Raw genomic sequence first — 12965 nt, 5'->3', positions numbered from 1 at the left:
CCACGTACTAGTTCTGTGACCTTGGGCATGTTACTTAACCACTCTACGCCTGGGTTTTCTGAACTGTAAAATGCGGATAATAATAAATACTAACTATAGGGTTGTTGTAAAAATTAAACAACATACATACGACACCTAGAAAAGTACCTGGCACCTAGTTCAACAGCTATTAGCTATTATCATTATTACATTTTTGAAAAGTTAAGTACTCAAATTTACATTTTAACAGATATTACTTGCTGCCCACCTCCCCCATTGCCCAATCTGGGGTTAGCACCACTGAGTCGCAGTGTCTTTTTAGGGGAGACCAGGTTTTGCTTTGTTTCCACATAAGGAATTCTCTGTAACTAAGCACAGAACAATTTTCCAGAGAGGATAGCAAACATGCAGACAAATGTTTTAGTTAGAGGCCACAAAAATAATTATGGAAACTTCCTTTCAAGCATAGTGTGATCAGTCAGTCCATCTAAACTACAGAGTCTGGGATAGATAGCTCTTTTGGAGGAAAGTTGTTGAAAGGAATTCTAAAACACAAGGCGGGAATAGCTGCTTGAAACATCAGCTGCAGCTTCAAATAAGAGTCCTGAGGACTAAACACTATCTTATCAGCATTTTCAGCTACGCCCACATTTTAAGATTACAGTTGATGGTAAAACATGACACACATGGCGAGGGGTTAGGCATGCAAAAGCAACGACCACGGCATATCCCCTCTCTGAGTTTGTGGGGAAAAAAGCCCCCTCCATTCACCAATTTAGAAAGTCCCCCAAACAGTCAAACATTGCAAATGGCTGCTTTGTTTCTCTCCAAAGCTTTCTCTCCAAAGCTTTCTCTTTACGACTTCTTTCAACTGTCCTCACTACAGAAAAAGCTTCCATCTGAACTTTACTACCTGTTACCTCGCCTTTTAATAAGGAAGATGTGCTCAGGGTTCAGGGAGCAATAATAAGCTAAATGCAGGAGGCAGAGCCATAGCAGGGAGCAGCAAGACCAGTCACTGGCTCTTAGGTCAGCTAACCCAGTGGTTCTTTAACGAAGTTTTCACAATTCTGAGGTGAAATGAAGAAAAGAAGGGTACCTGGTGCCTTTTTTCCAGCTAAATGTATTTAATTTAAAGGACTATCTATTAGATCATGTTCTCCCTACTCCTGGAGCATTTTTTAAAAATCACCTTTCTTGTATGAAATGATAATAGTAGTTGGTAGTTGATTCTGTTTAGTGTCCTTACTTGGCAAAATAAGACTGGCTACCCTAATTTGTGCGCCCTCCCCAAACTTTCATTTAAATTTTATTGGTCCATGAAATCGCGAAGTCTGGGGACCACTGACCAAATTCAACACTGTTATTACTGCCACCTAACCACCCCCATCTGATAGCAAAATCTCTTTCCTTCCAATGTTAGGAAAGACTCTTGCTATGAAGAAGTCCTGTATCATCTTCGATTAGGTCTGATTTTAGACATTCCTTCCTCGTACTGAGCCAAAAGTCTGCCTTCCTCTAGTTGTCATCCATTTTTTGGAGGTAATATTGAACATATGTACTCTTTTTCCCAAGGGGAGTCCTTCAAATATTTAAAGACAGCTATCGTGTTCTCCTCCATCTCATCTTTCTCTGGCTAAATATCCATGATCATTTTCACCATCCTCTATATTATACTTCAATTTCTACAGCTGAAAATTGCAGTCACTTTTGTGGGGGCCATCACACTACTGAATCATTGAAATGTCAGCTAAAACCACCGAGCCTTTTACATAAGGCCATATACATGCATGCCTGTTATGTCATACCTATTCTACAGCTGTGCAATGTTTTATGGAGCCTTCTTTTATCCCTTCTATAACTTAATCTCAGGGATACAAATAATGACTAGGATGAGATTTATCTTCTAGTTGCCTCATATTATTTTCTCTTAACTAGGTAAGATCCCTGAAGGCAGACACCATGTCTCACAGTGCTTTATATAACCTTTAGAATTTCTTGGACAGAATTAGGTACACATCCATTAAATACTTGGTTGGTTCTAGTGTGATGTCCTTTATCTATGTATGCAGTCTGTATGTAAAAGATCAGGGGAGAAATCAGAAAGTTAATTTGCTGGACTTGACCAATGCTACACACCCTGTCCACAACACTTTGCTGATCCTCAGAGGTTCCCTGCCTACTAATTCTCTTCCCTTACTTTTGTTGCAGAGAATTACTTGTGCAAAATACCTCAAGCACACTAAAAATGATTTTGACTTGTGGGGGCTCTCCCCAGACATGGGTAAAAGGAGAGAAGTCCTATCTGAGTTAAAATAGAAATATAGTGCCTTAGTTTTATCGTATAAAAAAGCTAATGAAAAAATGCCTTTGAAATGCAGATGTGTATTCTGAGGTCCGACTAAGGAAAATTTGATAGCCTAAAAGTGAAAAGAATCTTCTAGAATACAAGTTACACAGCTCTACACTGCTCCAAAGATCTGGTCAGAAAAATCTGGGTGCCTTTCTTGCTTTCTCCTTTAAGAAAGAACAGGCATTAGAGATTCTCAGATTGAGGAGGAAATAGTGGAGAGTTAACCAAATATTTATTGAACGTATACTAAATGCCCAAACCTGCAATGTGCTATGGGTATAAATGTCACATTAAAAAAAACACAGAAGATATGTTCTAACGTTATGACAATATTTATCATTCAACCTGTCTTTCCTGGATAACCAAGGAGATGGGAGTGGGGATAAAAGTTGCATGAAATACAATACTTGCCTTTCAAGAGCTAATAATCTGGTGGAAGAAATCAAAGTAGTTCATTAGAGAAAAAATTAAGTGCTAAACTATATAGTACAAACTATAAGAGCAGGAGAAGCACAGACAAGGAGACAATTAGCACGGGCTTGAATAATCTGAAAAGGCTTGTGGAGGTGAGAACTTAAAATGGGCCTTGACAAAGGGCAGGTAGAATCTGGATAGGTATAGGTAAGGGAGAGGGCGGGGGGAGGGGGGGTTGGGGTGGGGAGGAGAAGAGGATGAACAGAGACACAAATGTGGCAAAAAGCACAGCATGTGAAAGCAGACATCAGTATGGTTTGTTCTGAGAAGGACAAATGCAACCTAACTGGAAAAGAGAATTCCCTTATCTGACTGAAACAATCCTGGGCAAGAAGTATGATAGGGAACAGATTGGGTTGAAAGGCTTGAAATCAAAGTGTGTGTGGCCGGGTGGGAGGGATATTTTAAGTTTTTGAACGGAGGAGCGCCTTGAGGAAATCCACCACATTTTAGCTAGCCTACTGGAGCTGCAGCAAGCGATGGATTACAAACCGGAAAGACAGGGAAACTAGCTTAGGATGGTGTGAAGTAAAGTAGACTAGATGTTTGTTGGCAGTGAGATTAGAGATAAACGCCTAAAATGGAGACACAAAGGAATGATGATGTAGGGAATGAAGGAGAGGGAAGATCCCCAGCCTGGAAAAACCAAGGAAACACTGACAGAAAACTACAAATGTCCCTGCTGTTACCTTGTCTGAGAAACTAATTCATGTTGATAATGGCTGTCACCCCAATTAGTTAGCTGAACTGCATTTTAATAGATGCCTTCAATGCCTCGGCCTCAAGGAGTGGCAGGGGTAGAAACCGAAGGGGAGCATCTTTCAACAGCATCCCTCACACTAATACAATGGAGGTGTTTGCTTACTCCGCTTACAATCACGGCCGCCGTTGCAAACTTCACCCTTAGAAAAATTAGGATTATTCCGGGAAAGATACCCATTCACCCTCTGGGTAGCAGGATCTTGCCAGTTCCTCAGCTGTCAGAGCGAGTTCGTGGAGAGAAGGGAGGCGCCTGAAGGAGGCGGCCTCCCAGGGGGGTCGAGGAAGCAGGGCTCAATCGAAGAAGTAAAACCACCGATGCCAGAAGAGTGAAAGACAGGGAAGGGACTCGGCTGAGGGGAGAGAGAGACCAAAGGACCGTTAAGCCCCTCCCAGGCCGGGAACCAGGCCAGCCCGGCCCCGCGCGGTCTGGCGCGGCCCAGCCCCGCTCCCCAGCCTGGAAGTCCAGGAGCACCCCCTCACCTGCTCGGGCTCATCGGACGACTGGGAAGCCGAGGCTCCCACAGTCGGAAACGCCACCGCAATGCCAACCCGGAAGCATTGAAACCAACGGAAGTAACCAAGTCGTCGCCTCGGCAACAGTGGCGCAGGCATTACAACTCCGCCTCCTCCAAGCCTAAAAAAGAAGGCGCGAAATAAGAGGCAGAAATGGCGGCGGTCTTAGTGGGCACTCAGGCAGGCTTCGGGCGCAAAGACCCAGAGGGAGCAACCTGACTCTCCAGAGGTGTAGGGAGCCGGAGCTAAGGCGTGAGACTTTGGCAGCCTCTGCGGTTAACGTGCTCGCCAGTGGGGGCAGAGATGTCGCCTTGTCACCGCATTACCACCCATCGCGCGAACCAAGAAAGGAGGGGCAGGGTCAGAGGAGAGAGACCAGCGGAGCCAGGGCGATGCGAGGGGCGGGGCAAGCAGCGTGAAGGGGCGGAGCGAGGGGCGGGGCGCCTCACGCAGAGTACGAAAAAACGAGGGAAAGGAATGGGGCGGGGAAAAAGGGCTTAAAACAAAAGTGGCAAAATGAGGGAAAGGGGGTGAGAGGTATTTAGTGAGGCGCCAGAGCTTGAAAAGAAAAGAAAGATCAAGTAAGCAAATAAACCTCAGCACCTACTAGGCTCCAGGCATTAGGGACTGAAGAGTTAGACTCAGGCCCTGTACTCCCAACACACTGGTGAAAGAGCAGGTTGGAAACAGACAAGGGGACCATAATAAATTAAGGAATCCGAAGAGTAGAAATGCTAATGGGGTAGTCCGAGTTAATCCGCACCTCACAATGAGCCAGAAAAAGACGACAGAGCCTGCTGACTGGCTTCTGGCTCTAACCGCTGTGACCAGAAGGAATAGCTGCAAAGCACCCTGGGGGGTTCCCTCAGTCAATGAGCTACGTCTGATTCTTGAGCCTTTCGTGTGAAGGTTCCGTAACCACGCGGGAGTACACAAAAATAGGGTTTATATGATGAGTATAAGTAAAAGTAAGTCACAAGTCAGCCCATCATACTAGTGGGTAACTCTGTTAGAAAGTTTTCACTTATGTTAACCCAAAATATGCCTTTCTCTTTCTATTCTCCCATGAGAAACACCTGGTCTTAAAGAATGAAGAGAGCCTTGTATTTGGAGCCGGAAGACCTTCTTTCAATTATTAATTGAGGTGAAGTTCACACGACTATACGTTATGTCAATTATATGTCAATACAACTGGGGGAAAGAAACAACAAACAAAAAAGATGTAAATAAAATAGAATTGAGAACATTTTTATTTTCATTAAAAGAAACAATTAAGAGAGGGAAAAGGCAAGCTCCAGACTGGGAGAAAGAGATTTTTAATCTACATATACTATAAAATCTCATATCCAGTATAAATAAAGAACTCGTCAACTTAGCAATAAAAAGACAAGCAATTCGAGCCAGCCCTGATGGCCTAGTGGTTAAGGTTGGGTGTGCTCCACTTTGGCAGCCTGGGCCCAGTTCCTGGGCATGGATCATACCACTCGTCTCGTCTGTCAGTAGCCATGCTGTAGTGGTGGCTCACATAGAACTAGAAGGACTTTCAACTAGAACATACAACTATGTACTGGGGCTTTGGGGAGGAGAAAAAAAAGAGAGAGGAAGATTGGCAACAGATGTTAGCTCAGGGTGAATCTTTCCCAGCAAAAAAAAAAAAAAAAGACAGGCAACTCAATTTTTTTTAATGGGAAAATATTTGAAAGGCACTTCATTAAAGAGTATATCCAAATGACCAATAAGCATATGAAAAAGTGCTCAACATTATTAGTCATCTAGAATATTCAAATTAAAATCACAATACACACCCACCAGCATGGCCAAAGTTAAAAAGACTGACAATACGAGGGGTTTGGCAGAAAGCATGTCAAATTCTCACACACTGCTGGTGGGAGGATATATTAGTTTTCTATTGCTGCGTAAAAAACATTGCCACAAATTTAGCAGCTTAAACACCACACATTTACTGTCTCCCGGTTTCTGCAGATCAGGAGTCCAGGCATGACTTAACTGGGTCTTGGGCTCTGGGTCACACAAGGCTGCAACCAAGGTATCCGCCAGCCTGTGTTTTTATCTTGAGGAAGGAATTCACTTCCAAGCTCACTCAGCTTGTTGCCGAATTCACTCCCTCGCAGCTGTAGCACCAACAGATTCAGTTTCTTGCTGGCTGTTGGCCAGAGGTTACTCAGCTCCTGAGGCCGTCCCCAGTTTCCCGCGACGTGGCCCTCTCCATTAGGCAGTTCACAATACAGCCACTTGCTTCTTTCAGGTCAGCAGGAGAGCGAGAGCCTAAGATGTGGTTTTATCAACACAGAATATAATGGGACTATTATTTTTTGTGATGAAGACTACACCTATTTTTTCAAAATTACAGTAGCTTCTTTTTTCTGATTATAAAAAGGTATATACTCATAAAACATTTAAACTATACACAAAAGTGGAAAGAAGGTAAAAATTACCCGAAATCCAGACATCCAAAGACTACTACTCTTCACAGTGTGGAGAGCCTCCTTCTAGTCCTCTCTTGATGCGTGCACACATGCTTACACTATCCTTGTGATGTGCATGTTCCTGTCACATGCTCCTGTGGGGCTGCTTCCCCTGCTGAAGTCAGTGTCCCTGGCTACCTCTAACTTATGGTCCTTCTACGTTTCCCCAATTTTAAAAGTTATGCATCTTTATGGAGGGAAAAGGAAAATACAAAAAACGTACACAAGAAGATAAAAATACAAAAGAAGTAAAAATAAAATGTAAACATCATCCCCACTGCCCAGATACCACCGTTAACATTGCTACATGTTTCCTTCCAGTCTTCCTGTCTCTTATATAATTATATATGTGCCACGTAAGTCTTGCCTTACCCCCTGCCTCCTCGTAGACCTTACTCACTTGCCCTTGCTGATCCTGGAGAGCCAACCTCTCCCTCCATTTATCCTTCCTATTAGCATGTTCTTCCCAGGTTCCCAAAACAAGAAAATCCTCTTCTAACCCCGTGTCACCCTCTAGATACTGTGTGATCACCTTCCATTCATAGCCCTTTTAAAATTTTTAACAATATTTTATTTAACCCAATATATCCAAAATAACCCTATTTCAGATTATAATCAATATAAAAAGTATTAATGACCTATTTTACAGTTTATTTTTATACTAAGTTTTTGCGTATTTTACACTCGGTCCGTCTCAACTCAGACTAGCCACATTTCAAATGCTCAACAGCCACATGTGGTGAGTTGGCCCCAGTACCAGACAACAGAGATGTAAATCACTGCTCCATCTGATGAATTATCATATACCTTCTGCAGCATCCCCCTGAAGAATCATCTAGCTCCCTGCTACTCAAATGTGGTCAACTGGCAGCATAAGATCACCTGGGGCTTGTTAGAAACGCAGACTCTCAGGCCCAACACAGAAGCTGTTTAAATTAGAATTTGCATTCTAACACCATCCGCAGGTGATTCGTTTGCATACAAAACTTAAGAAGTCTGTTCTGCCTCCTATTAAACACTTCCAGTAGCAGGGAACTCACTATCCCATCCCTAAGGGAGCCCATTCCATCTTTAAGTGGTTCTAATAATTAGAAAGACACTTGTCCTTCCTTTATTGAAGATTGTCTATAAACCCAGCATTGTGCTAAGCACGTCACAATCTTATCTCATTTAAGCCCCGCACTCTATGAGACAGAGGCTAATTTTGACTTCTTTTGTTGCTGTTGTTTATTGCAGTAAAATATACATAACATAAAAATTTACCATTTTAATCATTTTTAAGTGTACAATTCAGTGGCATTAAGTACATTCACAATGTTGTGCAACCATCACCACTATCCATTTCCAGAACTTTTCATCCTCACAAACAGAAACCTATTAAACAGTCACTTCCCCTTCTTCTCTCCCTCCAGCCCCTAATAACCACTATTCTTTCTGTCTCTATGAATTTGACTATTCTAGGTACCTCATTTAGGTGAAATCATACAATATTTGTCCTTTTCTGTCTGGTTTATTTTATTTAGCAAAATGTTTTCAACATTCATCCACGTTGTACCCTCCATCAGAATTTCCTTCCTTTTTACAATAATTACTCCATTGTATGCATACACCACATTTTGATTATCCATTCATCTGTTGATGGACACTTGGGCTGTTTCTACTTTTTGGCTATTGTGAATAATGCTGCTATGAACATTGGTATGCAAGAATCTGTTTGAGTCCTTGCTTTGAATTCTTTTGGTTATACTCCTAGGAGTAGAATTGCTGGATCATATGGTAAGTCTATATTTAACTTTTTAAGCAACCGCCAAACTGTTTTCCACAGTGGCTGCACCATTTTTTCACAGCCTTTTAAAAAATATAGCAGTTATCGTGGCTATTGTTCTCATCAGAAAAATTTAAAAACATGCTCTTTTAAGAAAACTGGAATATAGAGACAAAAAAGATTTGAAAAAACTGTAATCCCATTATCCAATGAAACTCTTCACATCTTGATCCACATTCTTCCAGGATTTCTTTTTATGACAACTGTTTCTTAAAATAAAGGTTTCATTTGTTACCATGGAATTCTAAACATGCATTTGAAGGAATAATATTTTAGAAATGTACTTGCCTTAAGAATATACCATTTTTCAAATAATATGCAGTCATCAGAAATTATGTTTATGAGAACGATGCCATAATAATGACAAACTCTAGCTTCCACTGACTGCCTACTGTATTCCAGACACTTTACACGCACCACCTCTAATCCTCAAGACAACCCTGTGTGGGCTTTACCAGTGCACGGGCCGCGCTGTGCCGGCTGTGGGGTCCCTGATAAATACCCAACCTCCCTGATCCTGTCTCCCCACCTGCGGAAACAGAGACCCTCGCAGCACCTACCTCTGGCGTTACCGTGCATTCAAAGGAGACGACCCACGGAAGGCGCTTGGCGCGGGGCGGGCTCATCATAAGCATTCCAGAAACGTCCTTTCACCAGATAAATTCTGCGTGTCTTGAAAATTTAAATCTGAGGAATGACATCAAGCCATGACAGGACTAGAAGACAATGCAGGGGAACACTTTTATAACCCAGGTGGGGAAGACCTTCCGAGCCTTCTCTCAAATGACAGGCAGAAACAATAAAAGCAAAGAATTATTAGAACTGACCACATGATAAAAATCATGTCTGAATGTCAGAAAACCCCCCAAAGTTAGAAGATGAGCAATAATTTTGGCAATAATTTGACAAGCAATAAATTTGTCTCTAATTTGACAGACAAAAAGCTCTTTAATATACAACAAGCTTTACAAATTAAGAAAAAACATACTTGAAGGCATTTTCCCAGAAAAATAGGCAAAGGATATAAACAGCAGAGCGAGACAGGCTGCTGTGGCCGGTTTCTCCGTGGGGACATTTCGATGAGCCCCACCGACGCAGCCGCTGGGCTTCAGCTGCCCCTGTCCGGGCACCGTGCGCTCCCCCTTCACCCTCACCTCCAGTCCGGAGGATGAGGACGTGCGCTTCCTACCTCAGCCCCTTCTGCTTGTTTGCATTTTCTTGCACAAATGTGTTACTTCTAATCAGAAAGAAAAAAAAAAAAACCTTTTCGACAAGGTTAGCTCCTAAGGGGAAACTCAAATCATCTTTATAAAAGAAATTTTATGATCCTAACTGTGATATTTGCATACTCAAATCCCGAGAGGAAAGTTAAGAAGTTAGTGGAGCACTTCCTCTATAGTCTGGAGCTGAGAACAAGGAATCTTATTGTGTTCGAAATACCGTCCGTCCCCCCCCCCCCACTCCGTGTCTCTGTCTACACTGGGTTCATTCACTCATTCACTGGGGAGCTACCTACTGAGCACCTGTTGTGTGCCGGGTGTTGTGCTGGGCCCAGGATCTGGCAGTGGACGGGAAGCGGTCCCTGTCCCCATGCAGCAGGCCGGGCCCGGGACCTGGCAGTGGACGGGAAGCGGTCCCTGTCCCCATGGAGCAGGCAGTCTAGTTGGGGGACAGGCAGGCAAAAAGGAAGGAAGTGTTCAGGTTAAGGACACATTGTCAGGTATGAAGAAAAATGAAGCAGGGAGAGGGCAGAAAGAACGGCCCGGACTGCTATTCTAGAGAAAATGGTCAGGAAGGCCTCTCTGATGGGGTGCTATTTGAGGAGAGGCGTGAAGGAGGTGAGGGAGTGAGCTGTGAGCACTTCTGAGAACATTCCAGGCAAAGAGGACAGTAACAGCAAAGGCCCCAAAGCAGGAGTGCAGCTGGTGTGTTTGAGGAACATCAAGGTCGAGGGGGTGGCTGGAGCAGTGGGATGAAGGGGGAGAGCGGGAGCGGATGAGGTCAGAGAGGTAATGCGTTGGGGGAGATCACGTAGGGCTGTGTAGATGCTGGTAAAGACTTTGGATTTTATTCTAAGAGCCTGGGAAGGTTGACATAGTCAGAAGAAAGCATGCCTACAAAAAGCAGAGTTGTCCGGGCTGGCCCCATGGCCGAGGGGTGAAGTTTGCATGCTCCACTTTGGAAGCCCAGGGTTTCACCAGTTCAGATCCTGGGCACGGATATGGCACCACTCATGAGGCATGCTGAGGCGGCATCCCACATAGCACAACCAGAGGCACTCACAAATAGAATGTACAACTATGTACTGGGGGTCTTTGGGGAGAAGGGAAAAAAAGAGAAGGTTGGCAACAGTTAGCTCAGGTGCCAATCTTTTTTAAAAAAAAGTCAACAACAACAACAAAAAAGGAGAGTTGTCCATTCTTCATATTTTTAAATGAAAAAGAGAGTGATTTCCATCAAAACAAATGACTCCTGGTTATATGTGATTATAGACCAAATAGTGCCCAATCCCTAACCATCCTTCACTCCCCCATCACTGAGACCTGCACCTCAAATTGGCAGGGGTTAGCAATCGGGAAATCTCGTGTTTGGGTGTTATGAGGAAAGAGTTAATACAGCAGATTTAGTGGCTTACTCCTTGCATGTGTCCAAGAGAACGATGATTGTCCCTTAGCAAACCCCTGAGAATGTCTGTCAGAGCTCTTTATATTACCCATGGATTGATGATTTCGTTGTGCACTCCTGCAGTAATAGACCATGCCATACCATCTTATTAGGTTTGCTTTGCACAGACATCAAGATTGATGATGTGAACCTGGTTTCATTGTTGGGGTCAACAACATTTTGGGGTCCTGAGTTTCTTGGTGATGGCCAGTTGTTAACAAGATATGCATATGTAACCAGTTCTCCCATCTGGGCCTCAGACTCTGAGACCCAAAACAAGCTTTACTGGGCATAGATATTCCACACGTTTCCCTGGAGTTCACTGCTACAAAAATTGAAAAGGAAATTAGAAAGTATTTTGAACTAAATGAAAACATGACATAACAAAAGCTGTGGGTTGCAACTTAATCAGTACTTAGAAGGGAATTTATAGCACTAAATCTCTATATACGAAAAGAAGAAAGCCCTCAAATCAGGCTTTGATCTTCTGGAACTAGAAAAATAAGAACAAATTAAACTCAAAGCAAGCAGAAGACAGGAAATAATAAAGGTAAGGGCAGAAATCAATGAAACAGAAAACAAGAAAACATAGAGAAAAATCAATGAAACCAAAAGCTAATTCTTTGAAAAGATCAATGAAATTTGTAAACCTGTATCCAGATTGATCAGGAAAAAAATAGAGAAGAAACAAACTACTGCCATCAGAAATGAGAGATGGGATATCACCACAGAACCTGGAGAGAGCAAAATGATAATAAGGGAATATTATGAACAACAAATGATAAATAAAATTTAGGGGCTGGCCCTGTGGCCGAGTGGTTAAATTTGTGCACTCCGCTGTAGCGGCCCAGGGTTTCGCTGGTTCGGATCCTGGGCGTGGACATGGCACTGCTCATCAGGCCACGTTGAGGCCGCATCCCACGTGCCACAACTAGAAGGACCCACAACTAAAATATACAACTATGTACTGGGGGGATTTGGGGAGAAAAATCAGAAAGAAAAAAAATTTTGGATAAATTGGGAGCCAGCCCAGTGGCAAAGCAGTTAAGTCCACATGTTCTGCTTCGGTGGCCCGGGGCTCAGTGGTTTGGACCCTGGGCATGGACCTATGCACCGCTTGTCAAGCCATGCTGTGGCAGGCGTCCCACATATAAAGTAGAGGAAGATGGGCACAGATGTGAGCTCAGGGCCAGTCTTCCTCAGCAAAAAGAGGAGGATTGGCAGCAGATGTTAGCTCAGGGCTAATCTTCCTCAAAAAAAAAATTTAGATAAATTGCACGTCATTAAAATTTAAAAATTTTTGTGCCTTAAAGGACACTACCAAGAAAGTGAAAAAACAACCGATGGAGGGGCTGGCCCCATGGCCGAATGGTTAAGTTCGCGCGCTCTGCTGCAGGCGGCCCAGTGTTTCATTGGTTTGAATCCTGGGCGCGGACATAGCACCGCTCATCAAGCCACGCTGAGGCAGCGTCCCACATGCCAAAACTAGAAGGACCCACAATGAAGAACATACAACTATGTACCGGGGGCCTTTGGGGAGAAAAAAGGAAAAAAATTTTTTAAAAAATCTTTAAAAAAAAAAACCCATGGAATGGAAGAAAATATTTGCAACTCATATCTCTGATAATAGTTTAGTATCTAGAATATATAAAGAATTCTTATAATTCAACAAAAAGATAAACAATCCAATTAAAAAGCGAGTATAACCAGAGACAGAGAGAGACATTATGTGATTATAAAATGGGAGTAAATTTTAAAAGAGGATATACAATTCTAAACATTTATACACCTAATAACAGAGCTTCAAAATACATGAAACAAAAGCTGATATAATTGAAATGAAAAATAAACAAATACACACTTAGAGATCTCAACACTCTTCTCAGTAACTGATAGTAAAAGTAGACAG

General features: G+C 42.9%; 1 protein-coding gene across 4 annotated transcripts in view; it reads right to left on the bottom strand.

The window, feature by feature from the left end:
- Window positions 1-4917, bottom strand: part of SLC25A14 (solute carrier family 25 member 14) — a 30889-nt gene extending 25972 nt beyond the window's left edge. The window contains exons 1-3 of one of the 4 annotated variants that reach the window (XM_014729170.3): window positions 4845-4901; window positions 4049-4202; window positions 3681-3918 (exon numbers count right to left, since the gene is read on the bottom strand). In XM_014729170.3, coding sequence (XP_014584656.1) covers window positions 3681-3746 — 66 coding nt within the window. In that variant the 5' untranslated portion in view covers window positions 3747-3918; window positions 4049-4202; window positions 4845-4901. Of the gene's footprint in view, window positions 1-3671; window positions 3919-4048; window positions 4203-4296; window positions 4413-4844 lie in introns of those variants that run through there. The other 3 variants (XM_070258083.1, XM_070258084.1, XM_014729169.3) reach the window with 3 other exon arrangements.
- Between the last annotated feature and the right edge of the window lie 8048 nt (window positions 4918-12965).

This window comes from Equus caballus, chromosome X (assembly GCF_041296265.1).
Source record: "Equus caballus isolate H_3958 breed thoroughbred chromosome X, TB-T2T, whole genome shotgun sequence".
NCBI classification, from domain to species: Eukaryota; Metazoa; Chordata; class Mammalia; order Perissodactyla; family Equidae; genus Equus; species Equus caballus.
This window is presented reverse-complemented; position numbering and strand designations above follow the sequence as displayed.